We start from the raw sequence: 17,669 nt of genomic DNA on the forward strand, positions 1-17,669 counted from the left end.
TTTTTTCTTCCAATCCCTCTATGCCCATTAAAAAAACCCACACCTTAGAATTCCAGTGTGTTTGGGTTTATACTTAATAAATTGACTTTAAAATTATTCCTGGAGTGGCATTAGCTATGAGACTATTGAGGCCACAAATGATCTTTTGGGATTTGTAAATTAGCCCTGGGCAGGCCTATAACTCTAAATTACTGTTTGAAAGAAACTGATTTGAAAATCATGTTGTGTGTTATTTTGTCTCCTAAGCCCCTCAGTAATCTCATGGTTATTACTAGCCATTTGTCTAAATACCCAGGCTTGGACTTTGGGTAGCAATTCCAAAGGGAACTAATTAGGTTTTTGTCATATTTTAAAAATTATTCTTTTATATTATAAAATAATCTTCCTTGGTTTGGGTGACAGTATTCATTATAAAAGAATAGAAACAGACATTTTTAGAAGTTCAACAATAAAAATCACTTCAGAAATAATGACCTGTCCTAAAAAAGAATTCTTACTACTTTGAGGACCTGACTGTAATTTACATATTAAAAAATAGGAATGAAATGTTTACATTAATATACTAGTTAGTACATTAACAATGACAGCAACCCTGTTTTGAGGGCTCACTGTGTTCCAGAAACTGTTTGGGGATATTATATACTCGATTCCATTTAATGTGTGGGCAGATATATTAAATATACAACAGAAGCTTTGCCTCCCCAAAATAAGATGACATTTGCACATTAATTTATGACATTCAGGGGATGAACCTAATATTGCAATCCCACATCCTCTGCTGCTTAAGAGATAAAATATATAAAATCATGGAGAAATTACATACAGAATCATGAATTAAAGCTTATTTGTGGTTGGAAAAAAATGTTTCTGGGGGCAATAACTTTTGTGACTAATCCCATAGGCAGGCCACAAGCAAATGGTTCATTAGCCTTCCTCCTGTGTCTCACTGTCAGGGGTAGTGGGGAAGGGAAATGGCTCATTTGAGTGGTTACTCCGTGAACAGCACAAGGAATTGAAGAATACCTGCATGTGGGGCACTGGGTAACTTGGCTTGCCAAGGTTTGATTTACCACGATTTCTCCAGGGTAACAAAAAGTTTTGTATACTCTAGAAGGCTAGTAGGCTGTTGTCTTGAGTAGACCCTTCTTTAGAGCCCTTTTCCAAATCTTCCTGCCCTTGAAAACCAAAGTATTTTGATCCAATACTGTGCCAGTGCCTTACATATTCGTGATTTGACTTAATCCTTACAACCCTGTGTGTGTGGAATACAATCTACGTCCCACAGATGAGAAAACCCAAGGCAAGGGGAGATGAAGCAATGTGCCCAAGGTCTCGCAGCTAAGAAGCAGTGGGATTCAGGCCTACAGATGCCAGGATCCAAAGCCTATCTCTTCAGCACTAAGAGGCAAAGCACAGAGTACTTACTGTCCTCTGATCATTTTCTCCCTGCTATTCATCACAGTAACTCTGAGCGAATATATTTCTAAAGCTCTCTACTCTGTCTCCTGGGTGACTTGAGCTGCCACCACTGTGTGAGGGCTAAATGGCCATAGCTGGCAAGCATGTGTTATCCAGTCATGCCACGGGTGTTTGGGACTCAGAAAACAGTCCAAGGCTGACAGCAGTCACTGACCAGGCATATCCAGATCCACCAAGTCACAGGGGCTGGTAGGTCAGAAATCTAGGAGCTCTAACCTAGAGCTAGGTTCCCACACGTGCTCGTAATTTCCTACCTCTAAGCTTTTGCACATGTTAGTTGCTCCATTTAAAACGCCCATTTTCATTCTTACCACTTTTAAGATTTTGCAGAGTTACATTATACATAAGACCAAAGATAACACATTCCCTAGCCCTCTTTTTTTAATCCAGAGAGGAACTGGAAGAAATGAGCCATTTTCTATGTAGGTGGAGACAGAGGCATCATATTCTTATGATCCTTAGATATAAGTTCCCAAATCAAATAGAGAATCAGCTACAAAACTGGACTTTCTCCAGCCTTTAGAAATGGTTAGAAGCCAGTGGTGCCTGAAAGCATCAGGAAGGGCCATGCAAAAGGCAGCTATGTGGCTCACTGGAAAGATCTGGGGATAAGAGACTGAGCTCTTGTTCTGGACTTGCTCTCTTGCACCGAGGTGCGGTTTAGGCATTTCACCCAGGCCAGAACCGGAGAGACTCGAGAACATCTCTTGCCCTGAGTCAGAGGACAGCAAATGAAAGGCCAAAGGTAGCAGAGAGGCAATGGGAAGAGAAAGGAGAAAATCAGTAAGAGATACTGAAGAGAACGAATTCTCAGGAACTGGCACCCAATTAGATAGTCTGGCCCAAGCTGTGACTTCTTTTTCCCTCAGGCAGGATTAACCAACATATCTTCTAAAGGGCAGAGTCAGCTCTGTAAGCACCAAGACTTGAGCCTCAGAATGAGCCCCCAACTGCCATATGGGAGTCCTCCAAAAATCTCTGGATTTGCATAGTTCACCCCTCAGCAATTTATCGTCCAAAACGAAGTAACAATTTGGGTACTTTTAACCATGGTAACAAAAACTTTGCAAACAAACAGGGTAAACTGGAAATCAGTTCTTAAATGTACCAGTGACTTCATTCCCTGTGATCAAAAAGGGGTGATATTTATGGATGATTGGTTTCTGCGCTCCTGTCCCAAATCTTAGCACCTGGCTAAAAAGCCAGGGGCAGGGAGCCAGCAGGCTGGAAGATTTAGTTACAGCCCAGAAAAACACATTCCTCAGCCTGAGGGGACTGGATTCTCGTGCAGCACACTCATGTGGGGGCAGTAAATCGTGGTTCCCTCATTAAGGTGTAGACAAAGGAGTCTAGGGCTCAGGTTTTTAACAATATCTGCCAAATCACATGTGCCAAGGTGGTTTCAGAATTATGCTTTGCCTGGTATATGATGGGCTTTCAATAAATGTTGGCTGAATGAAAAAAATAGCTGCACAACATCCCTCAGGGAGAAAGTCAGAGAGATTTTCTAGCACTGGGATTGGCAAACTTTTTCTGTGCTTGCTTTCATAGCACAATGGCAGAATTAAATATCTGTGAAAGAGACTGTTTTGCCCACAGAGTTGAAAACATTTATCCTTTACAGAAACAGTCTGCCAACCCCATGCTAGGCAAGAAATATTTTCACCTTTGTGGGCCATACTGTTCCTGTCACAACTATTCAACTCTGCCACTGTACTGTAGAAGTACCTTTGTAAGCAATACACATTGTACACAGTACAATGTGAAAGCTAGTTGTGTTTCAATAAAACTTTATCTACAGAAACAGGCAGTGAGCCAGATTTGGCCTGTGGGGCTGTATGGCTTGTGTGTGCATGGCTTGTTGCATCTCTGTAGGCAGGTCTCAAGGAGATTTTAATAGGTAGGACACATCAGCTAAGCTGAGACACGTCTCTGGAAACCATGGAAAAGCAGAATGCTAGAAAAATGACCCACTTTAGATCTCAACCTCTGGCAGGCTACTTTCTGACCTTGGGGTAGAGAAATATCTATCTACACATACATGTATAAAATACACATACGTCAGGTAAAATATAATGATGTTGTGAAATAAGATATACTGGGCTCAAGATATTCCTGGGGCTTATGGAATCATGAGATTTTTATAGAGACCTCAACAGTCAAAGGTCTGTAGTCTTTAGGCCTCAGAATCTGTTTGTCTTTTTATAAGCCTTCTAAGGGCACAACTTTAGGTGGTCTAAAACTGTAAATAACATGTCCTATAGGAACTACAAATTAAAACCACATTGAGATACCACCTTACTCCTGCAAGAATGGCCACTATCAAAAGTCAAAAAACAATAGATGATGGCGTGGATGTGGGGAAAAGGACCACTTATACATCGCTGGTGGGAATGTAAATTAGTACAACCTCTGTGGAAAATAGTTGGGAGATTCCTTAAAGAACGAATAGTAGAACTATCATTTGACCCAGCAATCCTACTAGTGGGTATCTACTTAAAGGAAAATAAGTCATTATATGAATAAGACACATGCACATGTATGTTTATTGCAGCACAATTCACAATTGCAAAGATACAGAACCAACTTAAGTGCCCATTGACTAATGAGTGGATAAAGAAAATGTTTGGTATATATACACCATGGAATACTACTCAGTGATAAAAAAGGAACACGACAATGTCTTTTGCAGCAATTTGGATGGATCTAGAGACCATTATTCTAAGTGAAGTAACTCAGGAGTGGAAAACCAAAAACCGGATGTTCTCACTTAAAAGTGGGAAGTAAGCTGTAAGTACGCAAAGGCATACAGAGTGATATAATGAACATTAGAGACTCAGAAGGGGGAGGGTGAGAGAAGGCTAGGGATATAAACCTGCAATATATTAGGTACAGTGTACACTACTCAGGTGATAAGTGCACTAAAATCTTAAAGTCACTGCTGTATAATTCATCCATGTATATCCATGTAACAACAAAACCCAAAAGCCATTGAAATAAATTTTTAAAAATAAAATTAAAAAGAGTATGTCCTATAGATCACAAACACTTCTTTATCAACTAATTTTTTTAAATGTGAAATATCTGAGTTGAAAACTTCAGCAAGAAAAACTATAGGAAAATGTATATGAGATGGATAATAAAGATAAACATTCTAAGATGTCAAAGTTGAACATGAAATCAGTTAACACAAAAATGATGCATTAAAAGAGTCAACAGAGGCTGAAAGTAAGTGTGGATGTGACAGTAGAATTATGTCAGAGAAGAAAATAAACTTTTGTATACAGCTGCATTTCTATAAAGAAATCTGATCAAAACTATGCAGAATCAAAGGAAGGTGGACTCAGGTAAGTCTATAACCTGGAGAGGAGAGATTTTGTAAACACTTGTTCCTCACCAGTTTCTTAAAGTAGTATTCTCCAGGCAAATATCTGAGAGTTGTTGTTTTTCTTAATCATATGCTACATAGATAATCATGTTATCTATAATTTCTGAATTTTATGCCATTTACTTCTTTTCTTGCCTACTGCATTGGCTAAACATTCACTACTATATTCAATAGAAGTGGTGAAAATAGAAATCCCTGCTGTATTCTTCATCTTAGGAGAAAAGTGTTTAGTGTTTCACCATTAAGTACAGTGTTAGTTGCAGCTTTTTCTAGTCCATTGCCTTAACCACTCGGCCACAACTACTGCTGGTACGAATTTTGGCAGTTGTAGCTTTTTCACAGATGCCCTTTATCAGATTGAGGAAACTTCCTTTTATTCTTATTTTCCTGAGAGCTTTCATTAGGGATGAACTGAAAATTTTGTCTAGGTTGTTTTGTGCATCTACTTGGATAATCATGATTTTTCTTCTTTATTCTGTTAATATGGTAAATTACACTAATTTGTTTGAGTGTTGAGCCAACCTTGCATTCCCAGGATGAATTCCATTTGGTTGCTATGAATTATTGTGGCTGACATGGAGATGTACTGCCCAGATCTCCATTCAGTGCTCTCTGGTTGAAGCTTACTCTGAGGGAGATGATAGCTGGATGCTGTCTGCTGACCTCACTCCCTGCAGGTAGGCAGCAAGTCCTTCCTTGACAGGGGATCCCAATTGACAAATAAAAGAATATAGATGGGGCACAAAAAATTTTGGTTGGGCATGGAGGTGAAGTAAAGAAAGAAGAAACAGTGAGCTCAGCTTTGTCTACCTGTGCCCACCAGCCCAATTTCTCCCAACAACTGACAAATTAAATTGAAAAAGACCTGCTGTATTATTCTTCCAAAGCTAAGTTGGATAAATTATTATAAAGTTGACTTTATGTATACAAGAAGGTAATAGATATTCATTTGTAATACAAGTGGGCTTTGGAGCACGCCTTTGCCTCCCAAGCAGCTGGGATTACAGGTACCCACCACACACCCGGCTAATTTTTTGTATTTTTAGTAGAGATGGGGTTTCACCGTGTTAGCCAGGATGGTCTCGATCTCCTGACCTCGTGATCCGCCCATCTCGGCCTCCCAAAGTGCTGGGATTACAGGCGTGAGCCACCACGCCCGGCAAAGGTTAGTAGCTTTCAAGTGTGATCACAGCTACTTTACTTGTTCTTTCATTTGCTTGGTTGACATCTAAGTGCTTTCTTTTATTTTACTTATGCCACTTCAAGGAATTATTTGAATATTAAACAATTTGTACCCACCTTCCTCCCAAAAGGATCTGAGAGAAGGTGGCTCTGTTTACAGCCAGATTGTTGATGTCAATCTGAAAAATTGAGCACGATCTAATCCCACAGTGGGAAGAATTAAAAGAGTAGATGAGCACAAATAGATACTGGGATGCTTTCTTGCTTTTCATGAGTCACAAATTTATAGTGTTGGCCTCATCATTTGGTTTGAAGAGAAGTGAATTCCTAGAAATTCAGAGACTGTAATAATCAAGTACAAAAGTGCATTCTTAAACAAAGCTAAATAATTTTTAGACTAAATATCTCTAGGTATTATTCACATCTCTTTTTCATTAGAGAACTGTCATGGGTTAATCAGATATATATGCATTAAATAAATTCTAATTTTTTTATCTAAGCAAACACAAGAGTTATACTACTAGAAATATTTAAAGGGAATAATACAATTCTATGTTAAGGCATCTAAATAACTACCATTTATCCATGGAGTTGGGTGTTTGAATATTTATCAGATCAGTATCCTAGTTTTTCTAGCGTAATACTTACTCCCATAGATCTGACTAGATTAGAGCTATGTTATTTAAGCTGAATGACTTGAAAACATTAATGACTATAACCAGGGTAACCAAATGCAAATTGCTCTGATTCAATATTTCTTGTTTAAATTTCATATTCCAGATTGCTAACAGATGCAGTTATTCAAAACCTTTTTAATGGTACTTGTTAAATTATAAACTTAAAAACCAACTAATTACAGTTCAAAGACCAGTCTGTGTATAAAAAGTATTTTGAAATTAGGGGAAATAGCTGTTTTTACTGTTTTCACTCAATTTATACTTAATCAGGATCTTTTTAAGAAGCAAGATTATATATAGTAACTAGTAGACTAGGTTTAGAAAAGTGAAAAAGTCTTCACTATTTTTAGAAACATTTGAAGTTTTGATTTTGGAATGAGTTATAAGTTTCAGTTACAGAGTTATTAAGAACTTTAAAAACTGGTAAAAAGGAAATTAAAATGTGAATTCAACAAAATCATGAAAATTAAATAACACTTTTAGTTTTGACAGGATAAAAAGGAAATACATTTGTGATTATTACCTGTTCCCACTCCATTCCCACTGGGCATCCCACTGGGTTTGGGCCTAGTAGGTCTTGTAGTTGTCCTATTCAGAACTAAAATAAAGTGGGATATAAATAGTTCATTTTCTTATTGAAAGTTTGCAGCCAAGAAAAACAAAATTTCTCAGAGAATTGAAAGTCATTTACTAGGCAATAAAAAGGATGACTTACCAAAAATATTATTCAGAATATAGAAACCACATTCTTGTATAAAAATAATAGACTTGAATTTGAAAATAGAGACCTGAGTTTGTATTCTGAGGTGATCACTGGGTTTCAGTACTTGACTTGAAAAAGTAACTGGCAAGGGAATTTGTAGTCCGAAGTGAGAAATATCTTGTTTCATTTATAGGTATCAGATACATTCCAAAATGGAACTGAAGAAAGATCAGGACTACATATGTCTAATGAAAAACCAAAATCTGAAGTGTATTTGTCAAGGTCTCTATTCAGAAGTTGGAGTCTTTCCACATCCTTTTGTGGGAATCCCTAGGTACAGAGGTTTTATTATACCAGTCCTTTCACAAAGTCCATTGTCAAGCACAGAACTTGAGGAAACCATTTTCCTTTCTTTCCTGCTCAGGAGAAAGTCATAGCCTTACCAAAGTCTCAAGAGGTGACCTATTTTACAATCCATCTAGAAGACTCTAAGGAAGAGCACTAAGTGTATTGTGCTTATGTGAGAAGCTCAGAAGCCATACTGCTCATCTTTGATCCACTTTCTAGTTCCTCTCTGTGCCTCAGCTTCCTCAACTGTACCTCACAGGGCACATGGCCAGTGCTCGGTCATTATTAGCCATGATTGTTACTGTCTATTTTTTAGAAATGTTTACTATCACCAGTCTCACATTAAGCTCTCAACACCTATCATGACACACAAAGTCACAGGGAGATACACATAGCTATAAAAGATTTCTGTGCCCAATTATCTTTAGAAGTTGGAAAATTATAAACAAGTATATGGACTCTACATAAACCAAAGAATATAAAATTATTGTTCTAAAGATGTATTCACCTAGAATATTCATTCTAAGCAGGTTTCATCATTTGGAACTTTAAGACTTCTTAGAATTACAAAGAAAAAGAAAACAAAACACCAGTGTTTGGTCCAGCTTGTGCCTCAGCATAAGAGTGATTTACATGAACTAGATCAACCCCTCCAAGTTAACTTTTTTTCTGAACAAGCTCCTGTGAGGGCAATCCTATGACCTTTGGAGAATTTAGTAAATTTAACATATTTCCCAATATATAATTGTAACTTTATTTTTGCTGTTTAGAACTTGTGATATTTTTATTCTCTGAAGGAATCAAGTAAAAATGTTCTCCTAGAACAAGAGCTTTTCTATGTTGAAAAGAGACCATCTTTTCTTAAGAGAGAAAGAATATCTGAAAGTAAGTATTAAATAATATCATGTCATAGCTAACTCTATGCTACCTCTATAACTGTCAGGAAAATCGTCCAACACTATTTTAAAAATACTTTTAAATCAATGAAATTTCATAGTGATTTCTGCATCTGATTACCCTTAAAATCCTTAGTCAAGTCTTGTCACATATATGGATTCATCAGTATCTTTTCACTTATCCACACAGATCAGAGTCCCTGTATGTCTTTTATTGCAATGTAAGGATCCCCTTTGGTGTATTTGGCTATTTCAATCCATTTCCTATCTTTCCCTGCCTGCTGATTATTTAAGTCATCAGAGAAACAACTTACCAGGTCTGATGTGTGGCTTGTCAGATGTTCTGGGTCTCACAGTAGTATAAAACCTGTGTGGCGCTGAAATAGAGGAACACTTTATATTTAATAAGCAACAGACCAAAGCCTCCTGTATGGAGATTTAGCATCCTAGGGACCAACAACTCATACACTTTGCCTGGACGTACAAAGAAGGTTCAGAAAATTCCCATTACGCATTATAGACTTCATGCTAAAGGAAAATAAAAGAAAGAAAATATACAAGACTGAAAATTAAAGATGCACATAGAATGAGGTAGTTCATTTGTAAGGTGTGTTAAGGATTAGTCATCATTTTGTCCCTATTTTTCAAGAGCATTCGTTTTACCAGATGTTTGCTTAGCACGATAAACCCATAAGCCATCCATCTGTCTGTTCATCTGTCCATCCATCCATCTAATCTCTCAGTGAAGAGTCATTGTGAAATATTACTTTGCTAAGAAGTCAAACAATCTTAAAGGTAAGAAGAGAAATGAATGTTTAGGTAGGTAAAGAAGAAAGAGTAGGAGTATGTGGTCTCTTTCGAATGGCCTTTGCTCATGAACCTGAAATGAGTAAGTATTCACTCGGTGTCATCCAAAATGCTGTAGAAATGACAGAAAATGACATCTGGTGCCCTGCCTATCAAAAGAGGACAAGCAAGGAACAAAAACTCAGATAATCCCTGGGCCAGTTATCCAGGACCTGCACAGAAAGGCATCCTAATGAAGACTTGCTGAATGAATGAATAAGTGGGTGACCACTGTATGCAGGCAAACTTGTGAGAACCTGCTGAAACATTAATGTATCCTAAGGTTTCAAGGTAAGCATTCATCCTGGAATTCATCTATTCCATGCTGCTCTCCTCTGTCCCCACTTCCCCATCACATACTGCCTCCTGCCACCAGCTTTCTTGATAATGTTTTTGGAAAAATTTTTTCCTGTAAACTATGTAAGTAGATTACATCGTTTTAAAGATTTTATTCACATATCGAGTGGATAATTTATATAGCCATAAATCAGCAAGCCTTGCCTACTAAGTTAAAAAAGTGTGCCTGTGAAATAGGTTATAATGTAGCTCATTTATATACTTCCAATGTAAAGATTGTGTTGAGCAGAATTTTGCCATACTTCAAGCCAACAACAGCAGACATGTACTGAAATTCTCTATAGGTTTAGTTTGGGCCTTCCCAAGTGTAATAACCATAAAAATTAATTCTCACAGACCCTAAAGTGCCTGATGATTATCTGCAATTTTTTTCTTCCAATTTTGAGATGGTGGGATTCCCTCTTAACCTATTTCATCTTTCCATGTAAATCCCTTTGAATGTTAGGTTGCTTCTGCTTAAAAGTAAGAATCATAGTCCTTGTCTCATTTTAGAATATATGTAAATTTTAAAGCTTTGGACAGGAAAGAGATTGATAGTAGACCACAGAAATAATCAGCACTACATGATTTCAAAGCCATGGCATCTGAATTTTTGTTTTAGTTTTGTTTTAGTTTTCTCCATAGTCTTCATTTAAATCTAGAAAGAATTTTTTAAATAAAAGAGCTGAAATATAATTTCAGTTTAGGTTGTAAGTTACTCATATAGCTCATCACCAAACAACATATGGCCTTGAGAAAACTGCCTCAGGGTTTCCATTTTAAACATAGAAAAAGAGCTAAGGATATAAGAAAAAAGTCAACATATATAAATAGGTTAAGACAATTTATATAATGACATGAGATCATGGATATACTCCCAATAACTGGTGAAATTCATATTTAATACAGCATTTTGAAGGAATTTGATTAAAATTCCATATATACTAGTAATGTTGACACAATATTGATATTCTCTTTAAAGTAGGAAAAGGCAAAACAACGAAAGAACAGGCCTGTGATCTTTTATCCTCATTCTGAAATCCTTATATCTCTAAAAAGCTGAAATCTTTCTCATTTGGCAACGCAACCTGTGTGGAATGAGAGTATTTATCCTGCTTGTTGTAAATATTTATGTATTTTGTGGTAAAAACAGATTGATTATGAGAATCCAGCTATCTTCCCTTAAGCCAGAAATTAAAGAGATTTGCAAAAACATGAAATAATAAACATACAGAAATCAGGGTGGAATAGAGATGTATCACAATGGAGTATCTGTTCATTGTTGAGGCTGGTGATAGAGATGTGAGAGGGCTGTCATATTATACTTTAGTCTTCTGTGTATAATTATAAATAAACAGCAAATAAAAATTAAATGAAGTAATTGAATAAAAGTTTAAAACATAACAAAAAGTTAAACCATACAAACAAGTAAAAAAGATTTAGATAATTTAAAGGAACTGCTCTTTACCATAGTCTTAGTCATGTTTACTTGGAGTAAATGTTGCCCCAGTGACACATGTACTTTAAAAATAGATTTCTTTCATTATCATTTCCTCTTATTATTAAACTTCTCTCACCAACTTTCCCCCTCAAATTAGAACTCATAATGGGCAACATAAACTTATTTGTCTTCTAACTTCCTAAATGTTTGCTCTTTTTGGTCTTATTTTTGGCTTTCTACCATCTGATAGAGGCAGAGATGGGCAAAAGTGGTCATTAAAAAACACCACCACCACCACCACCACCACCACAGTATTAGAAGTCCACAAGTGTTATAACCTAAGTAGGATAGTAGGATAGAAAAGTATAAATGGGAAAACACTTCTGAGTGCATGAAGATGAGATAGAGCTTTGTGTAGGTGAGTTCACTTCCCCGAAAGCAGAAAATCACAGAGAAGAAATAAAAAGTAGGAAATCACTTCTCTGGATGTTTAAATATTGTCATAATTTTGAAAAGTGATTTTTCTTGTTAATAGCTTTTTTTCTTATTAATGTGTTTCATCAAATGGGGGAAGATTGGAGAAAGTGAGAAAAAGAGAGAAGAGAAGGAGGAAAACCAGGAGGAAGTTAGAGAGGGAGCAGGAAGAGGAAGATAAGAGTTATTACTTATCAGATATGGAAAATGAGTCAAATGAAGGTCAAATGTGGGGAAAAAATGGGATCTTCCGCTCTTAGTTAGAAGCATCAAGTGGTCAACAATACATTAAAAAAAGTAAGTGCCAATGAAAGAACTTGTCTTGCCTATGTTCAACTGATATTCATATAAGTATTCAGATTTGGCTGATTTCTTTCACCTATAAAATGACAAAAAAATCAAGTAATCCACTGTGATGAGAAATGACATTCTGAAAAGAAAATTTCTTTCCTGATTAAAAGCAAATAAGGAAAAGTTATTCTCCAGAGGTGGGGGAGAGGATTACCCTGAGTTGTCTTTGCCAGTTCAGTTGTTCGTGGAATCTTAGTTGTGAAACGGTCTTGGGTGGATTTGTCTGTTTCTTCTGGAGAAAACAAAATAAGATTGGCTTGTTTTAAATAATTACCCTTATGAATATGACCAAAAAACACATACTCTTTTCTGCCCCATACAATAATAAAAGGATAAGTTGCATTTAGAAATACACTCAGTAATCACAATAATTCAAAGTTAGTGGTACATTTTAATAACTCTCATTTGTGATATCTGCTGTCTTACGCTATTATTTTAATGATTGTTATAAGGATTTCCAAAAGCTTTTAGCTCAGGATCATTGTTTCATTAATCTAGTTGTGGCTATTCTTGGATATGGCTCATGTATGAAAATCTCCTAGTTCTCTCGATGTATTTATCTCCTTCATGTTTCTTCCCTGCCCATAAATCCCACATGCTACTTTGATGAGCTGGAAAGGAAATATATCATATGAAAAGATGTATATTTACATCACATAAAACAAATATTCTGTTTTTCTCATGTGAAAATCAGAGTATATGTTTGACATACCAACACAACCCTCTTGACAAAATAAAAAAAAAATACATACAGCAATACTTCCATTCCCATGTTACCTTGAAATCACACATCATACAGACACAGCAGATTACACTGTTCACTTTGCCTGTACTGGATCCAAGGAAACACTTGGTATAAATGATACACTGCTATCTTTTTGTTTTCTGTCCTGCTTTTGTATTCTCTTGATTCTGCTCAAGAAATATACTTGTGATAATTGACAGGTAATGGTTCTGACATGAATAAACCAAGACACATTAGAAAAACAGGGAGTAGAAGTTAAATAATTAGCATATTCAGTAGTGGTTTTTGAAAACTACTTTTAACTCTGCCATCATGGGCGACATTGATTTTCCAGAAATAAGCTAGACTAGATGAATATTTGATTAGAATATATTTGCTCACTCAATTTTAATTTTTTCTTCCAAAAGGATTTTATTTTAAAATGTGATCAGTAACTTTATTTCAGTAGATACCCACAAAGGATGGATTATCAGAAAAGGAATGAAGGGAGGTCAATAGGGCCTCGGATTTAAGTAAAGCCATGTGGGATGCAGTGTAGACAGGAGAGAGACGCCAAAAAACACAAGCCAGGAACTCTAGCTTTTTGGTTCATTTTCAACCAAGGGGCAGGCAAACTGGAGTTTCCACACAGTGAACACATTTGTGTTGAACTCCTTGAAAGCATGTTCAGTTCATCCCAATGGACCTTTCCAACCTACCCATCCTTGTTTCTCCAGGCAACTACCTGCTTATCAGTTTAGTCTAACTGTCACTCCTTGCCCTGTGCCTCTTTCCCATCTATCTGTAACTTGAAAGAACCATTTGCATCTTTGACTGGTCAACTCTCATTCCAACTTAAAGACCCAGTGTAAATGACCCTAATCTGAGAGGCCTTTCCTTATTTCTCCAGGTTGTTTGTTCAACATGTTGCTCTTTTCTCTATCGCACTCATTGTAATTAATGTAACACTGAGGTTAATCCTAGGCACTCTGGTGGCTGAGTGTGTAGATTCTAATCCTGGCTCTGACACCAGCTTAGGAACATTGGTTCCTAAGACCAATGGATAACTGTTATCCTTTAAAAGTTGAGATAGCCGTTTTGTTAAGTACGGGGGCATGGGTTAGCAGTCCTTGCAAGCTTTCTTGGTAAATAAGAAGTGGTGAGCTTCTATGTTTAGATTCACAATCTAATGTTTTAGTTAAACTATATTTACAAGGGGTGAAGCCTATAATAATACTGGGGTTGAGGGATAGAAGAATAATAGGGGAGATATGTATAAATATTAGTGTATTTTCTCGTGTGAAGAATTTTTAAACTCTCTATGCCTCAATTTTCTAATCTGTAAAATGGAGCAAGTAATAGAACTTATCTCACAGAGTTACATGGCTTAAATTTTAGAAAGGCATGTAATGTGTTGAGTGGCACAGAGGCTGCAGTATTGGAACTAAGTCCTGTCTTCATATTAGAGCGTGAGCTCTCTAGGGTAAGGACACCTCTTTAAAAGTTTCTTCTTAGAACTGCATCACTTAACTGCACCGAGTAAAGGCTTAATAAATACTAGATAACTAATTTTTCTTCCCAAATGCAGTTTAAAATACAGAAAAAGCAACAGAAAAGAACAGCATTGACTTAGGAACATTTTTCTTTTTAGAATACTTAAAATTTTTAAGTATTCTAAATCACAATCACCAGAGCCAATTTAACACATCTTAGATGTATTACAACATTTTATATTGAAAATCAGCATACATATTAGGCCAAATACAGTGTCAATGTAAAAGTGTTGAGTGAAATGAATTTTTAAATAACCTATTATTTAGAAACAAGCTATGAACATAATGTATTATGGCTACTCGAAGGGAAATTCCTAAAAGGCAAGCCCTCCTTGAACAAATATTAAAACGAAATTTACCCAGAATGGTCTGTAGTTCCTCTTGACTAGGACTTGGGGAAATCATGGGTATAAAAGGGATGCCTCGTGTCTCTAGAGGAGCTGCAAAAAGAAAAGGACCACGGTTGTAAATTTTTAGATTCAAAGCCAGCACCAGACCAGATTGGTATTACATGAAATTCCTTCATTTGAAATAGAAAAAGGAAAGAAGAAAGTTAAATGTGCACACAACTTTTGGAAAAATGACTGTGGAATATTAGAATAATGGTTCTCAACTGTTTTTCCACCAGGACACACAGTACATGACATTCTATTCTTGAACCAATCCATCAGAATGGCTGGTTGAGATGGGGTGTGGGTTAGACACAGTCCTTGTCTCCTCCATTCAAGAGAGCATACAGGATTACAAAATGTGTGAGAATATCATTGTTGGTATCATCTCCTTGAGTCTGCTTGAGCTCAGTTTAACAAATCACTGGCAATTTTTACTATTTTGGCCAATATTGATAATTACTTTCAGTATCTTTCAAACTTACCACATGCTAGTATGTTACATTACAGCTGAGAACCAATAAACCAATGGAAATTGTTAAACGGGCACCATTAGTAAACACAGTGGACTCGTATGGAAACATGGAGATAAATGAAGTAAATGAAGATGGATTCAGTAATGTCTTGAGGTAGTCTTCAAAGCAAACCCATTACGACAGTGAAATAATGGCTTTTCTATTTTGGAAAGAGTAATAATAATGAGAATGAAATGATGAAATGAATTGAGAAGAAATGATGTTTCAACAGGATCATTTGAGAAAGGCCTGCAATCTTGACGGTAGCAAAGAAAACAGAGTTGGTTGATATGGGAAAACCATTACCTATTGTTGTCTTTGGTGGCTCAAATCTAAAGGTAACAGGTTGCAGAACTATGCCAAAAGCAAACCAAAGGAACATATTTATGAGAATTACTACCTGGTAAAGTCAAAATAGTTTCTATATTTTTTAGATGCATTGATTTAATAATTTAAATGTTCTCTAAGAATTATAATAAATAAGAGAAAATTCTGCACATTAGATGCTAATCAGATAACTTAGTTTAACTAAAACTTTGAAGTTCTCACTTTGGGGAAAATTTTGAGTAGGCATCCACTTTTTTTTACTTAAAAGTATACCCATAGTTGTAATGTAGCTACATTTACATTTTGAAAGGATATAAGAGTTGGCTTAGTTAACAATGGTATGATAGTTTTAGCATGATCTACTCAATGAGCCTATGTATTATTCCCTCATTTAACCAAGGAAAAATAATTCAACCCAGATGATTCAATGTACCCAAAAGAAATATGCATTTTATATCCATATTTTTCTTTGAATTTCTTCCATATCACAACCTTTAAAAATATATTTACTTCAAGAATTTTGTTTTTGAAAAATACACTTCTTAGCCAGAAGGATGAAATAATTAATTTACCAGGTTCACTCTGAGAGACCTCAGTGTCTGGTTTATGAGGAAGGAGCACATCTTTTGGAGCTGAAAGAAAAAGATTATAAACACTGTGTATTCTAAATGTCCCAACTGGAGTGAGCTTAACCCCCAGATAGAAAAATCCCAGAAAGCATGAATGAAGCAAAAGTATTTTTACAATGGTTAATGACCAAAGTTGAGAAGATGCTTGTTTTCTTCAAAATGGAAAAATGTTACCATGCAGGGAAGGTTCTGGTGGCAGTGAAACAGAAATGAAGTCAGTCACAGTTCATTTTGAAGTCTTCCTTGAGGAAGAGGAGGAGATAGCTAACATAATTCAACAATGACGTAGAGCTCCCTCAAGTGGTTTTCCAAATAGAAAGTCAGGTTTTGCACAAAGTAGTTAGCTGCTGTTTGATATTCATGCGTAAAGTCCACTAACAACAACAACAAATATATATCTTAAAGTATCAAAATGGCTACAAATCGAGGGAAACAATAAGAAATGGAAAAAGCTTGAATATGTAAGGAGATAACACAGTCTTATTCTAAATGGCACTTACAGTTCCTGGGGGCAGAAAATGAGGCAAAAGGAATCAGCTAGTCATTAGAAGACACCACATGTAAAGTTAATGATAGTACTTATTACTTAGTAAATGATAGCTGTTGCCATTTTTGTCTTCTTTAGTGATGTGGCTTCTAGTATATTAGGTGTCAAGCATGCTTGACATAGCATATGAAAACAAAAGACAAAAATGTCAGCTGAACAATAGGCCTACTGGTATATGCAGTCCCTGAAATCCAGTATATTTTGTAATGTTTTAGCAAAATTAAACACTAGATTGGAAACTTGGTACCATATTTCTCAGTGGGGAAAATATTAGGGGGATTTGCCTATTTGTTTGTACCAGATTTCTACAACAAAATCTCATTCCACAAATAGTGTAAAGTACTTCAACTCAGTTTCCCCACAAAGAGGCCCTACCTAGACCTAATCTCTCAATGAAAGGTTTTCCTACCACGCTAAGCCTTTCATACATACCAGTACCTTTTTGTCAGGCAGTGTAATTTCCTTGCATCTTATATAATGCTGGAAAAAAATTATGATTCAGGCTAGAACTCTGCCTTAGAAGAAAGATGAAGAAAACTTCTTTTTAAAATTTTATTTTATTATTATGAGGTGGCCAAGCACCACTTTACCATTAGTGGAGAAATAGGTTATATAAAATGAACAATCTCTTTTTATTGTTTTTGGGAATCATGTTTAACTTGCATGCCACATCTGTTCTTAGACTACGCTGCTAGGTATTAGTGAAATTACAGTTGTGAAAACTGGTGCACTGAACAGAAACTTGATTCAGAACTTCTACGAGCTAAAAGATAACATCCAAGGGAATTTGAAAATATGGATTGCTTTCTTAAAGAGAAAAGGAAACTTTAAAAAGATTAGTGGTTGATAAGGTAGAGAAAGCCC

General features: G+C 36.1%; 1 protein-coding gene across 21 annotated transcripts in view; it reads right to left on the minus strand.

Annotated features, from left to right (window-relative positions):
* Positions 1 to 17,669, minus strand: part of ABI3BP (ABI family member 3 binding protein) — a 260,542-nt gene that overhangs the window by 31,481 nt on the left and 211,392 nt on the right. For 15 of the 21 annotated variants that reach the window (XM_030940138.1, XM_030940157.1, XM_030940160.1 and 12 more), the window contains 6 exons: positions 16,202 to 16,261; positions 15,609 to 15,656; positions 14,758 to 14,838; positions 12,276 to 12,353; positions 8,988 to 9,050; positions 7,250 to 7,324 (listed from right to left, as the gene is read on the minus strand). In XM_030940138.1, the coding sequence (XP_030795998.1) occupies positions 7,250 to 7,324; positions 8,988 to 9,050; positions 12,276 to 12,353; positions 14,758 to 14,838; positions 15,609 to 15,656; positions 16,202 to 16,261 (405 nt within the window). The remainder of the gene's footprint in view (positions 1 to 7,249; positions 7,325 to 8,987; positions 9,051 to 12,275; positions 12,354 to 14,757; positions 14,839 to 15,608; positions 15,657 to 16,201; positions 16,262 to 17,669) is intronic. The other 6 variants (XM_030940197.1, XM_030940150.1, XM_030940184.1 and 3 more) reach the window with 2 other exon arrangements.

This window comes from Rhinopithecus roxellana, chromosome 1 (assembly GCF_007565055.1).
Source record: "Rhinopithecus roxellana isolate Shanxi Qingling chromosome 1, ASM756505v1, whole genome shotgun sequence".
NCBI classification, from domain to species: domain Eukaryota; kingdom Metazoa; phylum Chordata; class Mammalia; order Primates; family Cercopithecidae; genus Rhinopithecus; species Rhinopithecus roxellana.